Source organism: Seriola aureovittata, chromosome 7, assembly GCF_021018895.1.
Source record: "Seriola aureovittata isolate HTS-2021-v1 ecotype China chromosome 7, ASM2101889v1, whole genome shotgun sequence".
Taxonomy (NCBI): Eukaryota; Metazoa; Chordata; class Actinopteri; order Carangiformes; family Carangidae; genus Seriola; species Seriola aureovittata.
The window spans coordinates 16142913-16163764 of NC_079370.1; the positions used below are offsets into that span (position 1 = coordinate 16142913).

General features: G+C 41.7%; 2 protein-coding genes across 9 annotated transcripts in view; both read left to right on the plus strand.

The window, feature by feature from the left end:
• The first annotated feature begins 100 nt into the window (after nt 1–100).
• On the plus strand, nt 101–8419 carry LOC130172251 (glucocorticoid modulatory element-binding protein 1-like). Of its 5 annotated transcripts, none has more exons than XM_056380825.1 (11): nt 101–222; nt 322–469; nt 1449–1590; nt 1958–2016; nt 2289–2410; nt 2602–2705; nt 3270–3454; nt 3861–4007; nt 5903–6040; nt 6309–6425; nt 6510–8419. In XM_056380825.1, exons 3-11 carry the CDS (start codon nt 1466–1468, stop codon nt 7037–7039), a joined length of 1527 nt encoding a protein of 508 aa, XP_056236800.1. In that variant the 5' UTR covers nt 101–222; nt 322–469; nt 1449–1465; the 3' UTR covers nt 7040–8419. The 5 variants fall into 5 exon arrangements, with proteins under 5 accessions (XP_056236800.1, XP_056236801.1, XP_056236799.1 ...); XM_056380826.1 differs by having other exon boundaries at nt 322–403; XM_056380824.1 differs by lacking the exon at nt 322–469 and having other exon boundaries at nt 103–222.
• Nucleotides 8420–10824: 2405 nt separating this feature from the next.
• The window catches only part of ptprub (protein tyrosine phosphatase receptor type Ub), a 149948-nt gene continuing 139920 nt past the window's right edge, over nt 10825–20852 (plus strand). For all 4 annotated transcript variants that reach the window (XM_056380744.1, XM_056380745.1, XM_056380746.1 and 1 more), the window contains exon 1: nt 10825–11068. In XM_056380744.1, coding sequence (XP_056236719.1) covers nt 10999–11068 — 70 coding nt within the window. In that variant the 5' untranslated portion in view covers nt 10825–10998. The remainder of the gene's footprint in view (nt 11069–20852) is intronic.

A 20852-nucleotide genomic window follows, 5' to 3' on the forward strand; every position in this document is an offset into this window, starting at 1 on the left:
GTCTGTGCACCACCATGGCTCAGAGGCGCTCAAACCGAGCCACATAAGAGCAGTTTGACCGACTTACACATCGCGTGCGAACTAACCGCTTCTCGTGACAGCGGGACAGATGCTTCTCAGGCAAATGCTGCCTTCACTGCAGGAAGTGTAACGAAGCAGCACGGCGCATGCTCTTGTACCTCTCTGACAAGCGGAGGATGAATTATCCCCTGCTGTAAAACGGTAAGTAAAACTATGATAGTATTGAAGTGGCAGGGAGTGTGCTTGAGAGTTTTAGTGTAGACCCTGTGTGTTTTTTTTTGTGCATCCTCTCTGGAACAGGAGTGCGCGCCGTCGCACCGTTGTTGGCCGGGGTGTGCGTGCTGCCGCACCAACAGACGTCAGTTTGAGTGGGTGAAGGAGGGTGAGAAAGACACGCAACTGTCCGTGTAGGAGTTGGTGATCCAACAGGGGCTACTTGATACATCAAGTACTGTATATATACATCAGTGTGGAATATGTTGATCAATCCATTGTATTTTGCTCTTCACTGCATGGAAAGGTTGCCTGCTTTGTTTCTCTAGCCTGCCAGTTTGTGAATTATTTCTCCTCCATTTCTTTATGTGCTATTAATATTGTCGACCAGTGTATCTAACGCTTCAGCTGCTGCTTGTGTAGGAATCAAAGAGTGTTGTGGGTAGAGTCATACTAGGACTGATGTAGTGAGAATTCATGGTTTATTATTTTGTAACCGTTTACAGAGGAGGGAATTTACATTTCCGTTTTTCACAATTCCTCATGACAATAGTACTCCAATGGACAGTTTATTTACATTTGACAACATCTAAAATATGTTTATTTGGTTTATATCTGTCAACACCTTTACTGCCAGTATAGGGACATGCAATTACCTTATATGTCATAATTTAACTGATTATTTTCAGAAATTATATATAAACTTCATAGTATGACACCACAGACACAGAATTAACAGTCTCACTGAGACTGATATCTTCTGGAATTTGATGATTTGCTTAATATGACTTGGTAACAGCACTCCTACAAATATTTGTTCAACAGGTCTGTCATTGCTATCATACTTTCACTTAAAAAAAAAAAAAAAAAAAAATACATATGTTGGTAGTGCAGTTTCACTTGTTGTGTCCACTATGGCTAGTTTTTTTTTTTCTTAGTTATTTTTACAATTTAGGCTTTGTAACCCAGGTTTTAGCTTTTGTCCCACCATCTAGGATATTCATGCACATTCTCAACAGCAATACAGGAAGCAAAGCCTACCCATGTGAGGATTATGTCATTCTAAGCTCACTATGGATTCATTTCTATGACAGTTGCATGCCAGAAAAGACTTGGGGGAGGCTTTCATTGACTTATGCATTAAATAGCATCACTGCATGCATGTGTGTGTGAGCTGGATGTTAACATGCGTGCTGGGTCCTCTCTGCGTGCAGCTCTGTGGGGAGGGGCGATGGCGTGTGCTGAGGTCAATGTGTCTTCAGGGGAGCTCATGACGGTGAAGGAAGAGGAGGGGGAGTCCGGTGGCAACAACCATAAGACTCAAGTCATCCTGCACCTGCAGCCCATCCTGCATGGGTAACATGGCTTTTATCATTAAAGCGCCGATAGACGTTGTTGCATTTGAAGTGTGACAAAATAGAGAGGCAATTGTAGATGCATAACAGATCTGTAGAAATCTATTGACTGATTTTCAGGATGATATTAAAATTTTTTCCTGTACTTCTAGCTCATATTGAGCAAATCACCATTCTACATCAGTGCTGTATATAATCCGTTTAATGCAGGTCAAAGTCAAAGAATGCAGCAGTAAGCACCTATTTTCAAAAATGTTAGACATGCAGTAGCTATTCACATATTTTGCTGTTAAACTCAGAACTATTCAACTCTCAGGTAGCATTAAATTATGATTATTTTATACGTGAGAAAATGTTGCCCTCTGCAGGGTAAATGATGACATTGCTGACACTGGCACTACAGTCCTGGCCATAGAGACGCATCATGGTAAGTGAAGCAGGGACATTTCCCTTCACTGCTGACATTCCATCCCTCAGACACAAGGCTTTGAAAATCAACAACTGTGTAAATACAATTAATGTATTATGTGCACAAATGAATCAGCGTATTCCAAGCTGCAGTTGTTATATGACAAATGGAAATTACTGAAGAATATTGATAGACATTTGATTGTGTTGTTGCATATGTCCTACTTTCATTAGTGTCTGGGATGGTGGTTGTAGATGGTTGTGGTTAAGTTTTTGTTCTGTATTGTTTAGAAGACAGTAAAGCAGAAGGAGAGGAAATTGAATATGGCTACCCCATCACCTGTGGAGACAGCAGAGCGGTTCTGCTGTTTAAGAAGTTTGTGTGTCCTGGAATCAACGTCAGATGTGTCAAAGTAAGTTGACATATTTAGCAGGATCAAAGGGTGGTGAAATATTGATTCATTAATACTGAAGATTTACTTTGTTTAACCTATCTAAGTCAACACACATGATTATTTACACAACTTCTACGTCATATCTGTCTTATTTTTTCTCTCCACTTACTTATATTAGCTTTCATAAACACACTATTCTTCTCTTACAGTTCAACGACCAGCTCATCAGTCCTAAGCAGTTTGTGCACCTGGCAGGGAAAGCCACTCTTAAGGACTGGAAAAGGGCCATCAGACTGGGAGGGGTTATGCTTAGGTAGACATATGAAATAATAAAAAAAACAAAAAACAAACACTATATGTCTGTCGTCTTCCTCACAGCTGCTGGGGAGACTCATGCGTGTAAATCCAAATGACCTTCAAGGGAATCCTTCACTTCACTCTGTTGTGTTGGTGGTAAAGTGTCAGACTTGAAACACCTCAATCTAATGCCATCAACAGCATATCTCACTCATATAATTAAACTCTCTGCACGTCTTTGGTGTCTGTCTGTGTCGGGGTTTACCACTACATTCCAGAGGTAGTCAGTAAGCAGCATTATCATGATAGCAGGATCAAATAACATGCAAACAGTCTGCTGGGTGATACTTCTCACCCCTCTATCGTGTTTGCACTTGTTCTTGCTGCTCAATAGGCAATATTTGTTCTTTTCATCTTTATTCCTCCAAAGGTCAGATCAATGGGCTTTGTGGCAAACAAACATCTAGGAAGCTATTGGGATGGTACAACAAATTCAATCCATACTCTAACACCCCTCAGCAGCTGTGAAACAAAAAACATTTTCTTGGATACTTTTAACCTGCTTTCTCCCCACATGCAGGAAAATGATGGACTCTGGCCAGATAGATTTCTACCAGCATGACACCGTGTGCAGCAACACCTGCCGCAGCACTAAATTTGATGTGCTGATCAACAGCACGAGGCTTCCTCCAGGGACCTCGGTGCAGCCGAGCCCGTCAAGTCTGGCTCTTGACCCTCTTGGAGGACAGGTGCCTCCGCTGACAGGTAGATTTCAGTTGGCATTTAGTTTTCTGCTTTTTTCCCTAACATATGCTTGAGCTGCTGCTATTATCATTGAAATGACGCAGACTAAAAACTTTAAAAAGCCACCTGGATGTCATTTATTTGCAGTAATAAAACAAGTAAAGTGATTTCTTGTCACATTTTTAGGACCTTATGGAAAACAATGAATGAGGAAATAAAATGAACATTTAAGTAAAAACATCTGCCATTAAGAGCATTCAGATACTTTAATGCACCAACTACTGCACAGAAGAAAAAAAACATCTAGAGAAAAACAAATGAAGGTCCTTGGCAGTCTTCCCTCTGCCTACTCACATTCATTGGTAATATGAGATGTTTATGCGCTGTATTTACAGTATATGCCTGCTGTTCTTTTTTTCTATTTCAGAAGTTTTGCATGATGCAGCAGAGGTAGAGGAAGCTGTGGGGGAGAGGTTTAGTGCAATAGCAGAGTGGAGCCCTGGTGTAGCACGGCTTGTAAACCCTACAACAGCCAATGGACATGCAGCAAAGAGAAAGAGGGCTGACACCCCTGGTAAATATGAGAAAGGACATATTGTTGCTTGTTAAGCATCTTGAATGGGTTGAGTATTGGCGGGTACGAAGAAAAAGATTCTAAAATGGGTTGAGTTATAAGACAAATATATTGACTATTAATGCTGAATCCACAGCCTCTATATACTTCAGCCTTATTTAGCATTTATTGTGTAATATATGTGACGCATATACTTATCATCTAAATGTGATATTTGTGCACAGTCATTTGCCATGGAACCAGCAATATGGGGCTTCATTCATTTCCTAATGGCCTGCGCTTACGCAATATCCTACACAGCAGGAAACACCTCACCTCTTTTTATTTTTATTTGCGTGGCGGTCACGTGTTTCCCTGCCAAGTGTCTATCAAGTGATAAACTCCGGAATGATGGAAGTTGCATTTACATCTGGTTTTAACCATTTTGTCAACTGACCCCAGGCAGCGTTCTTGGAGGTAAATTTGGAAAGATACCTTTTTACTATGGCAGGAGGCACAGGTTCAGCCCACTGGCCTTCAGTCCTCCAGAGGCTGTGCATTCGTAAGCCATTTCCTTTAGAGGATATGGACCTTCATCTGCAACACGGCTTTAGGCTGATGGATAAAAATGGTAACTAATGAGGAAAAGAAATGCGACATTCAGACTAAAATTCCTACCTGCGTTAAATAATATATGAATAGAATAGAATATTAACATTATCTACCCACAGTCCTTGTCTTGTGTCACGCCCCTTGCTGTCACCGTTGTTTGACACCTCTGATACACAGAGCCACTGAACCTCTGAATCTGTAGTTGTGCAATGGTATTCCATTCCTGCAGACTGGCCTTAAAAAGTTGCTGACCCTGGCAGGCAAAGAGTCATGTCCCTTTATATTACCATCGACAGCATCTGACATTTCTAAGTGTGGCTTTTTCTTGCATGCACCTAAGCTTTGATTTAAGGGCTTTTAAAGGTGACCTGATTAGGCATTGTTCCAGCTGGACCACAGAAGGTAAAATAGCCTCAAGTGAACTTTTGCGTGAATGGCAAATTGCAGTACCTCACCGCACAAGCAGTATTGCCTGTCACAGGGCTTTAAACAAATTGACAATTCTGAGTAAACGCACCCAGCCAATAACTACGCTCTTCTATCTGCAAAAATGTGCTGCTACCCATTAGTGTACATTCCTGACATGGAGAAATAAATGAATTTAGCTTCAGATAGCTGCAAATGGGATTTGGAATATTTTTATTTGGCACATTACATTTATCCTGACAGACATTTAAGCAAACATGAAAGTGGACACATTTCTTACAAGATAAGATATCAAGTACCCCTGACATTTTATCACTCTAATATACTCGGCTTGTATTTTGCTCAGTTTTACACAGATCCCAAGTAATTTTTCATTCTCTCTCCAATCTGCGATGTCCTTTCTCTCCTCTTAGAGCACTGCTTCTCTAACCCATTTTTCTACTTTCCTATACTCTTTCCTCTCGCCTTCTATTACCCATTTAACATCCTCTCTCCAAGCGCTACCCCTCTCCCATTTCTTCTATCTCCCTCTATCTTCTCTTCATTGTTTCTCCAACCCTGACACCTCGTCCTATGTTTTCCTTTTCACTTTATTATTCTCTTTTCCAATCCTTTGACTGTCTTAGAACTCTCAACCTTTCCCTGCCTTCCCACTCTATCTCATTTATCCCACATTTCTTCTTTATTTGCTTTACTTTGTCTCTGTTACTGTCCAACTCCACAGCTCACATAGGAATGCATCCTTTCACACACAAACAAACATCACCTCTATGACTGTGCCTACATGAATTTCTTTTATCTCTCTGTGGCTCTTTGTCATTTTCATACAGAGTTCCCTACATGTCATAATAATGTCCCTTATAACTGACCTTCTTTAGATGGAGTACTGAGCCTGTGGCAGGGTGTGGCAGACTCAGGACTGATGGGGGAGGTCTTGTCCAGTCTTCAGACTGAATTCTTAGCCAGTCTCAAAGGAGTGGAGGTTCGCAGTGAGAACGACAACCTGCAGGAGACAGGTGAGTTCCCGCAGTGGGGCCTGTCTATCCACTGGACTGAAAAGAATTGCTTTAAATTTAGTCAAATGTCAGTCAAGTAAAAAAAAAAAAGAAAAAAGTGTTTGTATATATATATATATATATATATAAATCAAATCCACTAGCTAAATTCATGGATATAGATTTTTTGCTAAGTGATCCTGCACAATTTGTTCTGTATAAATTGATAAAGAATGATATTAATCATTCAGGACTTGTAGCTGACGATTGATTATTTTGTTTTTGTCAGATGCCATCATGCTTAATTCCTTGTGTGAGATGTTCGGGCTTTTAGACTCAGTGAAGCAAACTCTGGATCTGAGGCGCAGCCAGAATGAAGAGAGCAAAATCCATAACAGTATTTATGGTGAGAAAACTGTTAAAGGCAACAGATAGTACATACAGAGATATCTAGTTGGATTGTATTTACTAATATCATGTTTCTTATTAGTGTTGGATGAGATTTTGGAGGAACGGAAGAAGCCAAGTTTTGATAAAAGCACATCTCACAAAAGCACATCCTCAAAACACCTTCGACCTCAACGTCAAAACCCGTCAAACAGCCAAACCCAGAACGTGCTGTCCCCCGTGAAAACAAGCTCAGTGACCCTGCCTCTCTCTGTTACTGGTTTATCTGCAGCATCTTATGCTCAGCTCACCATCAACCCTCAGCTCTTCACCCACTTCTCTGCCTCCACTGGTCAGCACCACCATATAGACAGAGATAGCCAAAGTACTATGCTGCAGAGGAACCATGAGCACAGTGAGACGGGGAGCCAGGAGAAGGTTCACCAGCGGGGACGGGAGGGTGCGGAGAAAGAGGACACCTCAGGGATCTACAAAGAGCCCGGACAGAGGAATGTTAAGTCTCGAGAAGACCCTCACCTTAAGAGTGAGGAAGAAGAGGAGGCAGAGGGCTTGCATGACATTGAGAAGGTGATTATAGGACGAAAGGCATCAAAGAAACATAAAAGTAAGTAAGAGAGAGACGATCCTCAAGGGATGCTGGAGGACTAAGTGAGAGAATGTGCCTGAGACCCGAATACTTAAAGGATAAAAGATTCAAACACAATGTTACTTTGTAAAACAGTGTTTTTTTTTTACTTGTAAGCTTTTATCTTTACTATAATTACTTTAGCTGAGTTGTGGTTACTTCAGTCGTATTACTGGCACAGATTTGTTTTTGCATTGAGATTGGAAATGGCACATTCACAGAGACCATTTGGACACGTTTTTCTAACATTTTAACAAATGAAAACACTGTGTAGGTGAAACGATTAGTTGATTCACTGATTAGCCAACTGACAGAAATTTAATCAGCAACAATTCTGAATCAATTAATCATTTAAATCCTTTTTATAGCAAAAAAGATTCCAAAAAATTCACTTGTTCCAGCTTTTCAAATGTGAATATTTGCTGTTTTTTTTTTTTTTTTAAGTCTTACCTTTGGGCTTCGGACTGTTGGTCTGCCAGAATATGCAATATTTTGCAATATGTCATAATATGTCACATCCCACATTCTGGGAAGGGCACAGGGCATTTTTTTTAAAAACTATTTTTGGATATTTTATAGACCAAAAGTGATTAATCAGTTTATGGAGAAAATAAGTGGTTTAATTAATAATGAAAACAATCGATAGTTGCATCCCTGAAACACAGAGTTCTCCCTTGTCTATTGGATACAGTATTAGAAACCTGGGTAGTTGTGACGGAACTTTATGTAAATGTTTCTATCTAGAAATTTGTAAATATAATATTTGATTCTACCTTACTGTCTTTGGTGATAACATTTCCCCTTATCTAAAAGTAGTCGGTACATTTTTCAGCTATTTGTGACAAATTTTCTCAATACTTTTATAATAGCATCTAATAATATTTGTAATTTAACATACCTATTTTGTGAGTTAACACTTGTGTTTTGAATTTTTTTATTATTTTGATTTTGTGAAATATTTGCCACTATATTAAGGCCCTTGTAATAACACCTAAGACCTAGATCTATGCACCGGACACTCACTGCCTGAACAATACATTATTCTTAATTTAAGTCAGTGAAAACTATATATGAATAAGTATTGTGACTGTTGACGTGCTGTTGCTTTATACAGGGTACTGTGTACTAATGTGCTGCAAATACAGAATCATGTTAAATGACCTCTTCTTTCTTTATTATAGAAAAATTATAAAAGAGAAAAATATAAAAGTGTGACTTTGTAAGATAATGAACAAATTTTCAATAAAAACATTTACATTTAAAATTTGAACAGAAGCAGTGTTTAAGCTACTCAATTACAAAATACTGGTTGGACGTTTCATTCATCTCCCATTCTTGCTGCAGCTTTAGCCAACCTCTGATGTGAATGCCTGTTACCCCACTTACATTAATAGAACGGAAATTAATGGCTAATTCAACAGTACAAACAGGGGAGAAAACAGCTGCTCTGTGGATTCACCTTACCCAGCATTGTCAGACATGTGGTGACATGACAGTCAACGATGTCAAACAATACTTTTTTATTTGACAGACAATGAAAATCTTTTGTGATATCACTGCCTGGTAAAGATAAAAGCGTAGCAGCAGTTTTCTGCTCTGTGTGAGTTGTCGTTCATTTACTTTTTTTGAACAGCATGCTGCATCCAGGCCCGTGTGATCGACAGTGATGGTTTGATAGCCAGCCTTTGACAATTTTCTTCAGAACTGTAATGATGTGTTATTATAAATTCATGCACAATGCTGCCTGTGCAGATGTATTTGTTTGTGAGGGGTTATGAGTGGCAGCTGATAAAATACTCGATAAAATTACTCTCATCATAGTGCAGCTGTCAGCATCCCTGCTGATGCCTGTCCTGTTGTTGGAGTTGAATAGTATTTTACAACATCCTGTTATAGCTTTACTGCAAATTAACCTGTCGTGCAGTTGAACAGATTTGGGCCAAAATACTCCCTAGTTTAAATAAATTGCCACTCTGTGCCTTGAATACCAGGGCGCAAAAATGGTTTCCATGCATCAAGCAGGTGTAATTACAGGTGTTAGCTCGACATATGCTGCGCTCCTCTGGTTAAATTAATCAATTTGCTGAGCAGTCCATCGTTCATCTGTCATTCTGGGCTAACAACATTAGCGACTGAGATGTGCATTCATGTTGGAAGCCTTAGATGTGTCTGTTGGCCCTCTTTAATTTAATCCACAACTTTAATGTTCACACACAACAACAAAATGCATGATGAATAGCCTGTGTAATGGTGTCTTGATCCAATCAGGAGTCCTTGAGCCCAGCCACGTTTTAACACCAGCTCTGTTCACGCAGAGGACTGGCTGCAACATCAGCACTTGTGCAAGATGTTTAATTTCTAATGCGAGCCACAAATGCCATGGAAAGCTCTAATCAAATACAATGTGACACCTTGCTGCACGTGAAGATTACACAATCTACACAACTGTAATGCTTTTACACTTGTTATGTAGGACTATAAGACAGAGAAGCTGGCAAATATTATACATCTCAAACTCATGGTGGCTTTTCTCCATGTGTTAGATGTCTACATTTAAGTTTACAGATTACATTAGATCCAAGAGGTATCCTCCACCAATATAACCATATGAAATGCAAAATTGGTGCACACGACATGACAGACTAATTTATGGAGAAATATGCTTTGCACCTGTCATTGGGAGGTGTAAGGCATGCGGACCTGTCTGTAGTGTGTGAATATATGACTAGCAGCTGTGAAAAAAGTGTATATATATATATATATATATATATATATATATATATATATAATATATATATATATATATATATAATATATATATATATATATATATATATATATATTAGTATATGTTATAGATACAATAGCTTGGTTAAATAGACCTCAGATTGTATGATTTTTAAACATGAGAATGATGATGTCATTGTTAATGCAGATGTTACTTTAAAAAGACAAGCCTGTCTGCAGTTCAAGGGCATGTAGCTGGCTTAAATAATGAGTATTTTCTCAACCTGCAGCCATTGTTGTCAGACTGATAATCCTGTACCTGTGATGCTGGGTGCATGGTGACAGGTGTTAGGAGCTGCTGGGCGGTGAAGATATAGTAACTTCTCATTAGAATGAAGCCAAATGGATGAAAAGACAGAGAAAGAGATTGGCACCTTGTCTCTGTCTCCACAGATACACAGCGAGACACACACTTGTTTAGGGACGAACACTGCAACCATTTACATGTACTTTCCTAACCCTTAACCATGACCACTACATACCTAACCTCATCTCTTATCTTAATGATGCAAAGTCTTGCATCCCTTAGTCTGGACCTTAACCATCACACATACATACTTAATCCAAATCCTAACCACAAACCTTACCTTAAATAAAACCTAACTCCGGTTTTCACTTTAAAATCCACTTTGAAACATCAAACAGGCCTTTGAAGAAATAAACACTGGCAAAAATGCCCACACTTTAGAAGAATGTCCTCACTCTCAGGGTCTGAAACGCCTCCTGGACCTCACAAAGATACAAGTAGCAGAGTATACACACACACACACACATGCACGCGCACACACACGCGCGCGCGCGAGTGCAAGCACACACACACACAGTCTGGGGGTTTTGCTTGGCCAACGTTTGAGTACCACAGTGCCGTTGCTGGGTGTCGCCACTTGGAGGCGCCCGGCTCATACTTTGTACCTGCAGCGAAGTGGAGGCTGGGAAGGAAAGTGGGCTCGAGAAAGAAATCTCTCCCCTGAACTGTTTACCCTGACGTCAGTTTGCAGAAGTAGCTCTGCCCTGTCTCCCTCAGTGTCTGTGAAACTCCACTCAGTGAGAACTGGGGGAATAGATGCGCTCGGCTCTGCTCTACTTGCGCGCCCGGACCTCACGGAGTGAATGAAATGTTTCCTTCTGCACATTTAAAGTGGACTACAACAGCTACACGATGAACACCTGCGCCTTTCTGTTGATTTTGACTGTTCAGATCTACGCCGATGGCATCGAGGGGCCAACAGGTAAGACTCATATTCATGTCGATCTCCTTGAACGCAGTTGGGAAGTTTTTACATGCGGATGAAACTCCACTGAAAGCAAAAGCGGAGCGAGTCTGGTGATATGACAACTTTGTTCCCCCCTTTCCCCCCCAACACACTGCTGCGTTTATCTGCGGCATACTGCTGCCTCCCGTGACTTATTAGTGGGACAATGTTAATTCTCCCACCAGAAAATAAAAACAAATTCTTTAAGAACTTTGGAAACTGAAGTTTTCTCAGTACCGGACGCTTGCAAAAAAAAAAAAAAAAAAATGTTTGCAATTTAGCAAGACTGACGACTGGGTGCTCTGGGTAAAGCTCCCATTTCCCCAAACAACAATCCTCTGCTACGCTGCTTCAGTTTTTCCTCATTGCTCAAGCATATTTAAAGGCGCCAGGTAGCAGAAAATGTAGCCTATTTGACATGGTGATCCAAAGTTAGAAAATCAGTTCATCCATAGAGACAGTTTCCCCTTAAAAGGGCTGGACGACTCCCCTACCGCCTTCAGGCAATTTAATCAATATTAGTGAGCATGAATCTCCCAAATCCCGACAGCCTGACTCCAATCTGTGATGACATCCAGAGACCAAAACCTGGAGCTACTCCATACTGCCGTTGGGTTGCATATTTCTTGACTGAGTGACTCCTTAAAAGTTTATATTTGAATGAAATCTGAGGCATTATAATGTTTACTGAGTTTTTTTAAAATCAAATTCTCATGAAGATGTAGTCCCCCCCGTTTTTTTCCCTCCTTATGTGATGAGCTGCCTCTGGTCTTTTGGGTTGTGTGGCGAAGGGGACATAGTGATGCTCACAAATCAGCCCCTAAATCTTTCAAGATCAAGGAGATCCAACGTATTGAAATGGTTGGCAGAGCAGGCTTTTTACGTCTTAAAAGTCATCTTTTCTGATTTGTGAGAAGACAAGCTGAGATTGTAACGGGGTGATAATATGTTTTTCAAATAAAAGGATCAAAATTGAGGCAATTTGTAAAATTGACTCTGACTTTTATTCCCCATTTCATTTTCAGGGCAATAAGATAAATAAAACTTTTTGATTGAAAAACAGCCACATATCAGATAGATTGAAAGAGAGAGAGAGAGAGAGAGGTAAATCTAAACATCTTTTTCATGAATCTGGCACAGACCTTTTCATATTCATTCACATTCATGTTTTGAAAATCTGCTTTTCACTGAAAAGGCTGAAATGACTTGGTCTCACACACGCACAGACACACACACACACACACACACACACACACACACACACAAGCATGTATGAATTTACCACTGGAACATAAAACAAGCGTAATAAGCTGAGACAGAAAATATTGGTTACATTTACACTGTATAACAATGCGGCACTGTGCTTGTCACATGGTCACAAAAAAAAAGCTTGATTATGTTGAGATCACGAGGAGATTTGCCTTGAAATTTGGTAATGGCAAAACCTACTAATGCTCAGTGTGACGCTTGTTCATATAACTCATTGTGAAAGGAGCAGAAACAACAACAATAACAACCCCCCCCGCCCAAAAAAAACAACAAACCCATGCAAGGAGAGTGTGTATTGTCAAGAGCTGAATGGAGCAGATCATTAAGAGGAATGGGCTGAGACATATGAAGGATTAAATCTCACACAGGTAATTAAAAGAGATGAATGGAACAGCGACGCTTCACTGTGGGTGCGCGAGAGTGTCTGTCAACAAAAACATTTACATGATGTGGGTTTTTTTAGTTTGTTAACTGGAGTGTTGCGAGCCTCGCCATCTGCGCTCTTACCTTCCCATTAGGCTCTAATAGTTAATGCTGCCAGTTTCTGTGGCTTCTCTTCTATGTGACTGATCCCCTGGCCTGAGTCCCCTCATGCTTCTCCACCTTCCTGTGTCCTATAGGTGGAGAAATTAAAGAGCAGCCCCAGAGTGCCTCTTTTGATTGACACATCCTTTTATTGCTGTGCTTTTTGTGATGACCACACCTTAACCTTGAGTTAACACGCTTCGGCCCGTTGTGGATTTCTTGCCTTTTTAAAACTTTTTTTTTTTTTTTACACAATCTAATCCGTGTTGTCCGTATCTCCTCCTCGCTTGTGTGTTGGCCGGTCCGGGCTGTCAGTTCAGAGGAAGTGAAATTATTAGAGGCGATGAAATATGGAAGCTCTCTGCTGCACTGGACTGACTATAGTGAGGTTGATAAGGGGGGTGGGGTGGGAAGCTAACATTTGCATCATATTTGTTCAGACACAAAGAGGTTATAAACACGAAAGTCCAGTTTCCGTGCGTGTGTGTGCGCGCGTGTGTGTGTGTGTGTGTGTGTGTGTGTTTTTTTCTCATGCTGTGAAGCCCAATCTGACACTTTACTCCTCTGTTGTCTCTTATGGGAATAGAATGGATGTTCACTTACCATCTGTCTCCTCTATTAGCAGCAAATGTTGTCAACTGAGTGCTGTAATTATCCTGTGTCTCATGACTCATTTCCCAGTTTGATCTAAAGTTAAGGCAGAATATCCTTTCTTGCTTATTTCAGTGAAGATAACACTTGGACTGAGATGAAAAGGACTGTGAGGGCCCAGACTGTCTAGTTAGAGCATGGGACGGAATGAATAACACTTAAGGGCTTCGAGTTTACACTGCATCAGCAGCAGCACTGAGAAACGTACACGACCACTGGCACATGTAAGCATAAAGGCGATTAGAGCTGCAGCAATCTTTTGATAATCAAATAGTCGTTTTTAGTATTTATTTAAGCAAAAAAAAAAGCCAAACAACTGCTGATTCCACCTTCTTAAGTGTGATGATTTGATACTTTTCTTTGTCATACTGAATATCTTTGGGGTTTGGGCTGTTCAGATCAGAAAAAAACACAACCAGATGCCACCTTTGGATGTGGGAAAAACACATTGGTGCATGCAGGAAACAGACAGTAGGAAATCACTAAACAGATTAAAATGCACACAGAGAAGGCTCTACTTCGAAAGAGGGAAATGTGGTATGGTGTAGTATCGGTTAATATGAACTGCATTTCTTCAAAAGAAGTGTCTTGATTGTGTTTAGGTGTGATTACATATTTTACATTATTCAGCTCGCTGTTACATATTAGGTGTGTTTGTGTGTGGGTGTCGGTGTGGGTGTAGGTGGGGGGAATGAGATGCATTTGTGAATAGTTGAAGATAGGAAAAAAAAAAAATGTAACCATCAAGTAGAAAATGTTGCCTTGCACCACAGAGCTGCAGCAAACCCACCAAGTGGAAGTGTTCCCTGCAGGAGACAGGCCACCATCTGCGGATAGAGGGGCGCTGGGGATTGGGCCTAAATCAGACTCCTGCAAAGACTGGTTGGTTTCCATCTTTGCGGGATCACCGACAGTAATTCAGAGAGCAGATGGAAAGCTTTGCAAGAAGGAGGAAGGGGACTGGAGGGGAAGAAAGGGGGGGGGGTAAAATTTGAGATAGAGAAGCTGAGAATGACAGAGGGATTTATTCAGATAGATTGTCAAGATGTTTTGTTTTCGACTGAGGGCACACCAGGACTTTTTGCCGGGCTTTTGTGTCCCGGCCATTCTGCCTTCAGCACGCTTGTGTGTGTGTGTGTGTGTGTGTGTGTGTGTGATTAAACAGGGCGCTTATGAGAGGAGTCCTCTGCTCTGCAGCCTGTCTCTTCCCGTTTCTGTCTCTGATCTATTGTAATGTGGGGCTATGTGGAGGAGAGCCAGCCCCCCGATTGGCTTACTCATCTCACAAGAGTGGAAGATGAAACATATCCATCTACTGTACGTGTTCGAGGGATTTTGCTGGATGCCAAGTGCTATCCTTGGTTCTCCTCCATCACTAGAAGCACGTGTCCAGTCAGGGGCCTCCTCTGTCTTAAGCTGGTCACATTACTCCCTTATTTGTGATGCATCTCACCTAAGCTTGTGCTGTGCTGAGGGTGCAGATCTGCGGCCCACACACGTCGTGTGATTGTTGTGCTTAATTAATCCAGCTAAGCATTTTGCTGTTCTCTTTTTAATTATCACGTGTTACCACTCTCTTTTCAAATCAGTCCCTGTATGTTTTCATTTGTTTTGTTTTAGTTTTTTTTTGGTTAAGGTGCAGTGAGTTGTGGCTTTACGCAGGTCGGTTGCCATGTTTCTATGGCAGAGAAAGAGCAGGTCGTTGCCTTTGAGAACAGGTCGAAGTCCCATAAACAGGATTGTTTCTGCTGCGTGTCTCCTCTGCCATTTAGCCCAGCCCTTCTCTGTGTGCCCGACCTCCGTCATATCAAGTCTCACTGGCCAATTCTGCAGGCCAACAAAGAGCTCTGAAAGGAACCACCAGAAGGGAAACAGGGCAGATTGGAGATAATTATACACGACACTTGTGACAACTGTATTATTAAGGGGTCAGGAATTGGGTCCACATGAACAACGAAGGGGAAGCGAAAGAACAAATTCTCTCCTTCAGAAAAGAGTTAAATGACCATGAAACACTAACAAGTGAAACGCATGGGAAATTAGCATGGCAACAGCTAACTGATGCACGTTTCCAGTAGCATTACAGTGAAAAGGACTCAAGTCAAATGATCGCACTATTATTGTGCTCCCGTTCTATGTTTGACTGAACATTTGGCAAAGAATCTTCTATTTTTCCTCCTCGTCGTTTCATTTTCATGCTGTTTTTGGCCAAGCTCTTCAGATGTGATTCCATTTCTTTTGCAGGCGAAGCGATGCACAGACCACTTGCTATTTTAATTAGAAAGTTGCACTCTGTGCTGTATGCTATGAATGTTTTAGCATGCTGATGAAGATACAGTATATGAATCTTTGTGTGTGCAGTGCTTTTACATTTTCGGTGTATGTGCATGTGTTAATCAGCGCTCTTGTTCATTAGGGCCTTTGCCCGTAAGAGCAGGAAATCAGGTGCTGAAGTTGTGCCATGCAGGAAGGTCCCACGGTGCTGAGTGACTCAACCTGACACTGATGCTCGCAGGGGCTGGAGCTGCCACCTCTATGAGCTCTTCAGGGTTACTGTGACACCTTCCAGCACCCTGGAAGAGATGCCAAGACTGAGAGATTTACAGTCAGCTTCCTGCCTTGGCCTGTCTCTTCATTTCTGCTCTGCAACAACAGCCAGAGTGGAGACCTCTCAGCCACCTCAGCCAGGTGTTATTAATGTGGTATTGATCCTTCAAACTCCGGCAAGTCCATTTTACTTAAATTTGATCAAAGTGGCATCCTGCCTGTGACCGGCAGGTTTGATTTAGGAGTGGGAATTAGCCAGCCTGCCAGCCAGGACCTGCGTGACGTAAGCGCAGGAGGAATGTTGGCTGCGTTGTGTAGAGCAAAGGACAGAAAAAAAGTAGAAATCCTCTCAAACATGAAAAAGCGAGCCTCATTTCCATAAGACGGCTGCATATATTACAAATAAGCTCGAAAATATCCTGTTGATGTACTTGTCTAAAATGACAGGACTATTATACTCATTATCACTTAAAAGCGTATGTTTTACTTGAATAATGGACTCAGAAATTTATCATTCAACACAGATGGGCCAGTGTTTATAGCCTGCATATGAAGAGGGTGAGACTGTGTAGCTGGAGCACACACACAGATGTGTAATTATCCAACAAAGGAATAAGCAGAGCTGTGAGTTGCAGCCGCTTCGTTCCCTGTGTTTTCTTCCCCCGAGGTAGCGAGCTCCAGACTGCAAAAAGTGGGTCTGCAAGACTGATGCGGCGAGTGCTGCTCCTTATCCCCTACCCAGAGGAAAGAAAGCCTCTTGAGCAGTTTATATTTAGCCCACTGGCCGTGTTTCAGTTCTTTACCTTTCTGTCTGTGTCAACAAATTTATAGCCAGATTCCTCAGGCCCCTCTGTTGTGGTGTATGTGGTGTGTAACGAATTGTCAGGTCGTGGAGTCAGGGTTCAGGATTAGGGCAGGACTGCGGTGTAGAAATCTGACCTGTCCTCTGCATATGAAACCCCCAGTGAAATCTGAACTGCTGACACTCCTCTAAAAGTCAAAACACTGTCTTCAGGACATTTCTTTTCTCTGTGTCGGTGTAATGGATGCAAGCTTCAGTTGTCTTTGTGCCATGATGCCTGCTCTTTAAGGGGAAGTGGTATTTCTGGTTTGACCAGTCCCTTTGGGCACAAAAACAAAGATATTCTTACAGAGACCGAGCCATGAACCTGAATACTTATCACACTGATGTATCTCACACTTTATTAGACTGACACTCTTTCACATAAACTTTATTAGGACTGTGGAAATTGAAGAACATTAAAGTGTAACAGAGCATGGATAATGTCGAGTGTGATGATTTAAAAGAGCAAGTTATTTGAGGTCGTCACAGCATGAAATCTAACTAAAACTGAGCCCCTTTAAGAAATGCCATATCGGCTCAGTTTTATAGCCTCTAGCTCACATTGCGCATCCCTGTTTGCTGTTGCATTGACGGCATTTTGTGCCTCTCTCTGTGCACCAGAGTCTCATGGCACAGCGGTGACACTCAGCTGTGACAGCTGCTGTGGCCGGCGAGTTAAAGCTATGTCGTGGCAGTTGTGGTAGCAGAGGTCAACAGACTGATTTCAGACCTGTGGAGCACACATAACAATCATGAAGTACTTGATTTACAGTCTTTTTTTAACGAGACCATGATGTTGTTTCTCTTGATGACATTAATGGGGTTTTCGGGGACTCTTCTGGAATTTGTTCTGTAGTTGTTTCAGTTGAAGGGAAAACATCAGACACACCCAAACTGGAGTTGCATGCTTTTCACTACAGTGACATGAGTGTTGCATTCAGTTTCATCACAGTTCCATGTGGGAAAAATTACACACTAGTCTGGCAGGTTAAAAAAAAAAAGGACATTTTGTAATTTTTGTTATTTTTTTCAGAATTCATGCAATCCTGATTCCACTCTGGACTACAGACACTTTGCATTAAGATCTTATTTAAATGTAAATAGAAACAGTGGCTATGCAGAGTATGTGAGCGTGCTGTGATACGTACGCAGCGCACTTGCGCCCGACCCCCGGTTGGGGTTGAAAATCTTTTGTCAAATGATGTTACACTGATGTTGCTTGGCCTTGGATGCTTTGTTGTGATTCAGGTGTTGAAGTAAGACAGAACAAAAGCAGAGCCTATTGATTTCTCAAAACACAGCCTGTCACAGTCAGCTTATTGTCTTCTTCCTCTTGAAACTCTCCTTTCGATCCTACATGACCTCCCATCACAATCCTCCTCACTTTGACATGCTGCTACTTCAGCATTTGCTCGGGGGAGTGTGAGTACCTTTTTCATAAAAAACAACATCCCTTTCCCCTTCGGCTGTTCCACTTTGTATTGTAAGACGTTTCAGGGGCAAGAAGTTCAGGGTTCTCCACTATTTACCATATCCCTCGTGTCATGGTATGCAGTACGGACAATTCAAGATGCTCTTTAACAGCAGATTCATTGATAAAGGTGGCCTCTTTTAAAAAGATATCTCGCTATATTACCATTAAGACGACCCCTCATTATGCCAGCTTTGCCTGTTTACACTGAACCAAACGAAGCTGGCATAACGTGTGGGATTGTAGTGGGCATGACGGCATTGTGCAATCACAGGTGTGACATGTAGCACAACCGCGTTGGTGTCTGTCCCGTCATGCTGGCCGTCCCTTTCACACAGACATCAATCTGGCTCTGTGACCACCTCTGCTGCCAGCTTATCCACCCCGCATTCTCTATTCTTACCTTTTATTCAGAATAGCACGGTAGACTAAAAGCGCAACAGTCCCACCTTGAACAGTCTGTGTAAAAGAGGTTAAAGTATTTATTCTTTTTTTCAACAAGGTATAATTACCTGAGAGCAAAGAGATGAATCTCTGTTTGCTGCCCAGTGTATTTAGTGTGTGAGCCAGTTCTGCTGGGACTATAATGAAAAGAGATGGTTCCTGACCAAGAAAATATGTGCCCTCTATCCTCAGATCACTGCGCTATTATTATGTTGCTCAGAAAACAGGAACAATGCAATTCCTCATAATGCCAGCAGGTGTACTTTGATGTTTAGGCCTGTACAAAACCAGAGAGGTGATCTACTTCTCACCTGAATGCCAGGTGCAATAGCCCCAACAAACCTTCCCCTCAGGGCACTCTGGCCCTCCAAAGCCCTCCATGGCCTACCTGGGTCCTCCTGGGTCCTCCTGGGTCCTCCTGGGTCCTCCTGGGTCCTCCTGGGCTGGGGATTGCTCTCCTGTTTGGCGTTCCTTAGAGACGGCTCCGCAAACAGTTTGAAAGATCTTTGTTTGTTCCTGTGCTGGCTGCCTGACTCGGCCCTCCAGCTCATGGCATTCTGTACACACGACATATTGCATGTGTGTCCCGGAGGAGGGATTCCTACTCTGGTGCTTCTCCTGGGGTTTTCTTCCTTTTTCTTTTCCTTTTCCTTGTTGAATGGTTTTGTTTTTTCTTTTGGATTTTTTTCATGTACGTTTTTCCTTACATGAAATGAGGGTCTAAGATTGGAGGGTGAAAATTTGTGGATTTTGGGCTATAAAAATAAAACTGATTGACAAGTCCACACTAATGTGGGTAGATTTGTAAATGTATCTATTTTCATCCACACTCAACTGCCCCTGAACATTGACCTTTTTGAAAACACTTTTCATGGATGACTCTTAAAGCTTGTCTCATGTGACCTGGGGAAAAAGGAGGCTTTTCTCAAATGCTGACACCACCATTGTGAAGTGATCCATTGTAAATCTGCTGCCTCGAGAGCCATGCACATGCCCAGTAGAGGAGATCTCTCTATTGTTTTTTGGTATTTTTTGATGTGAATGGAAAACTTTTAGACAAAGGCTAATGTGGATGGAAAGCTTTCATGCCATTTTCACAACAGTGTGGATCTGCTGTGGCCAAAGGCTGTGCGCCGTTTGCGAGTCTCACATTAGCACAAAGCCAGAAATATGCAAGAATGTCCGGGGAGCCCACTGCGTGTCGTTAACAAAGAGCTTAATTCAGAACCACAAATAGAAGATTATAATTATTGCTTAGCCCTTCTCTCTGTGTGTGTTTGTATGCAGGCTGCCCTGTGTGTGTGTGTGTGTGTGTGTGTGTGTGTGTGTGTGTGTGTGTGTGTGTGTGTTTTGTATATGTGGAAGGGCCAGATTGGTGATTGTTCCCACATGATTATGTGTAAATATTTGCTGAACTCCTTTGGCCATTTTGAACTTCCACAAATCACGGCCATGTGGATTATTATGGAGCTTTTGTTTGCTTTATTCCTCCAAATTGAAATTGCTAATGAAATAATATGCATACTATGCTTAGGACATATTCTTCTGATGATAAACACATTGCGCCACAAAGATCAAAAAGCCGGTCTTTGCTGTAGACACAGGACACAGGCTTTGGAGCCATTCGTTTTTTTTTCGGGAGTCGCCGGAGTACACAGTGTGTCGGAGACCTCGGAGCAGGTCGGCCCTGGCCTTTGTCTGTCCGGACAGCCAGGGTAATTAAGAATCAGCTTAGACTGGGATTATGGCTGGAAGTAGGCTGATCACAGGGGACAGGAGAAAAGGCATTAGGAGAATGGTTAATATGGGTATTACTCTGCTTAGCAGTGGTATCATGTGACAATAAGACAACTGACAATGGAACCCTGTTGATGCTGAGATGCTTTGCTCTGCACTAATAGGCTTTCCTCCAGATAGCTTTGTTTACCCACTGTGAGCAGCGCTCCACCTTCCTGCTTTATCTCCCTTACTCACACATTCAAACTTTTTAGAATTTGTCTCAACCTAAT

Coding starts and splice junctions, on each gene's coding strand:
- LOC130172251 (XM_056380825.1), top strand. CDS start 1,466: ATGGCGTGTGCTGAGGTCAATGTGTCTTCAGGGGAGCTCATGACGGTG. Junction 4,008..5,902: donor AAAGAGGGCTGACACCCCTG/GTAAATATGAGA, acceptor GACCTTCTTTAG/ATGGAGTACTGAGCCTGTGG. Junction 6,426..6,509: donor AATCCATAACAGTATTTATG/GTGAGAAAACTG, acceptor GTTTCTTATTAG/TGTTGGATGAGATTTTGGAG.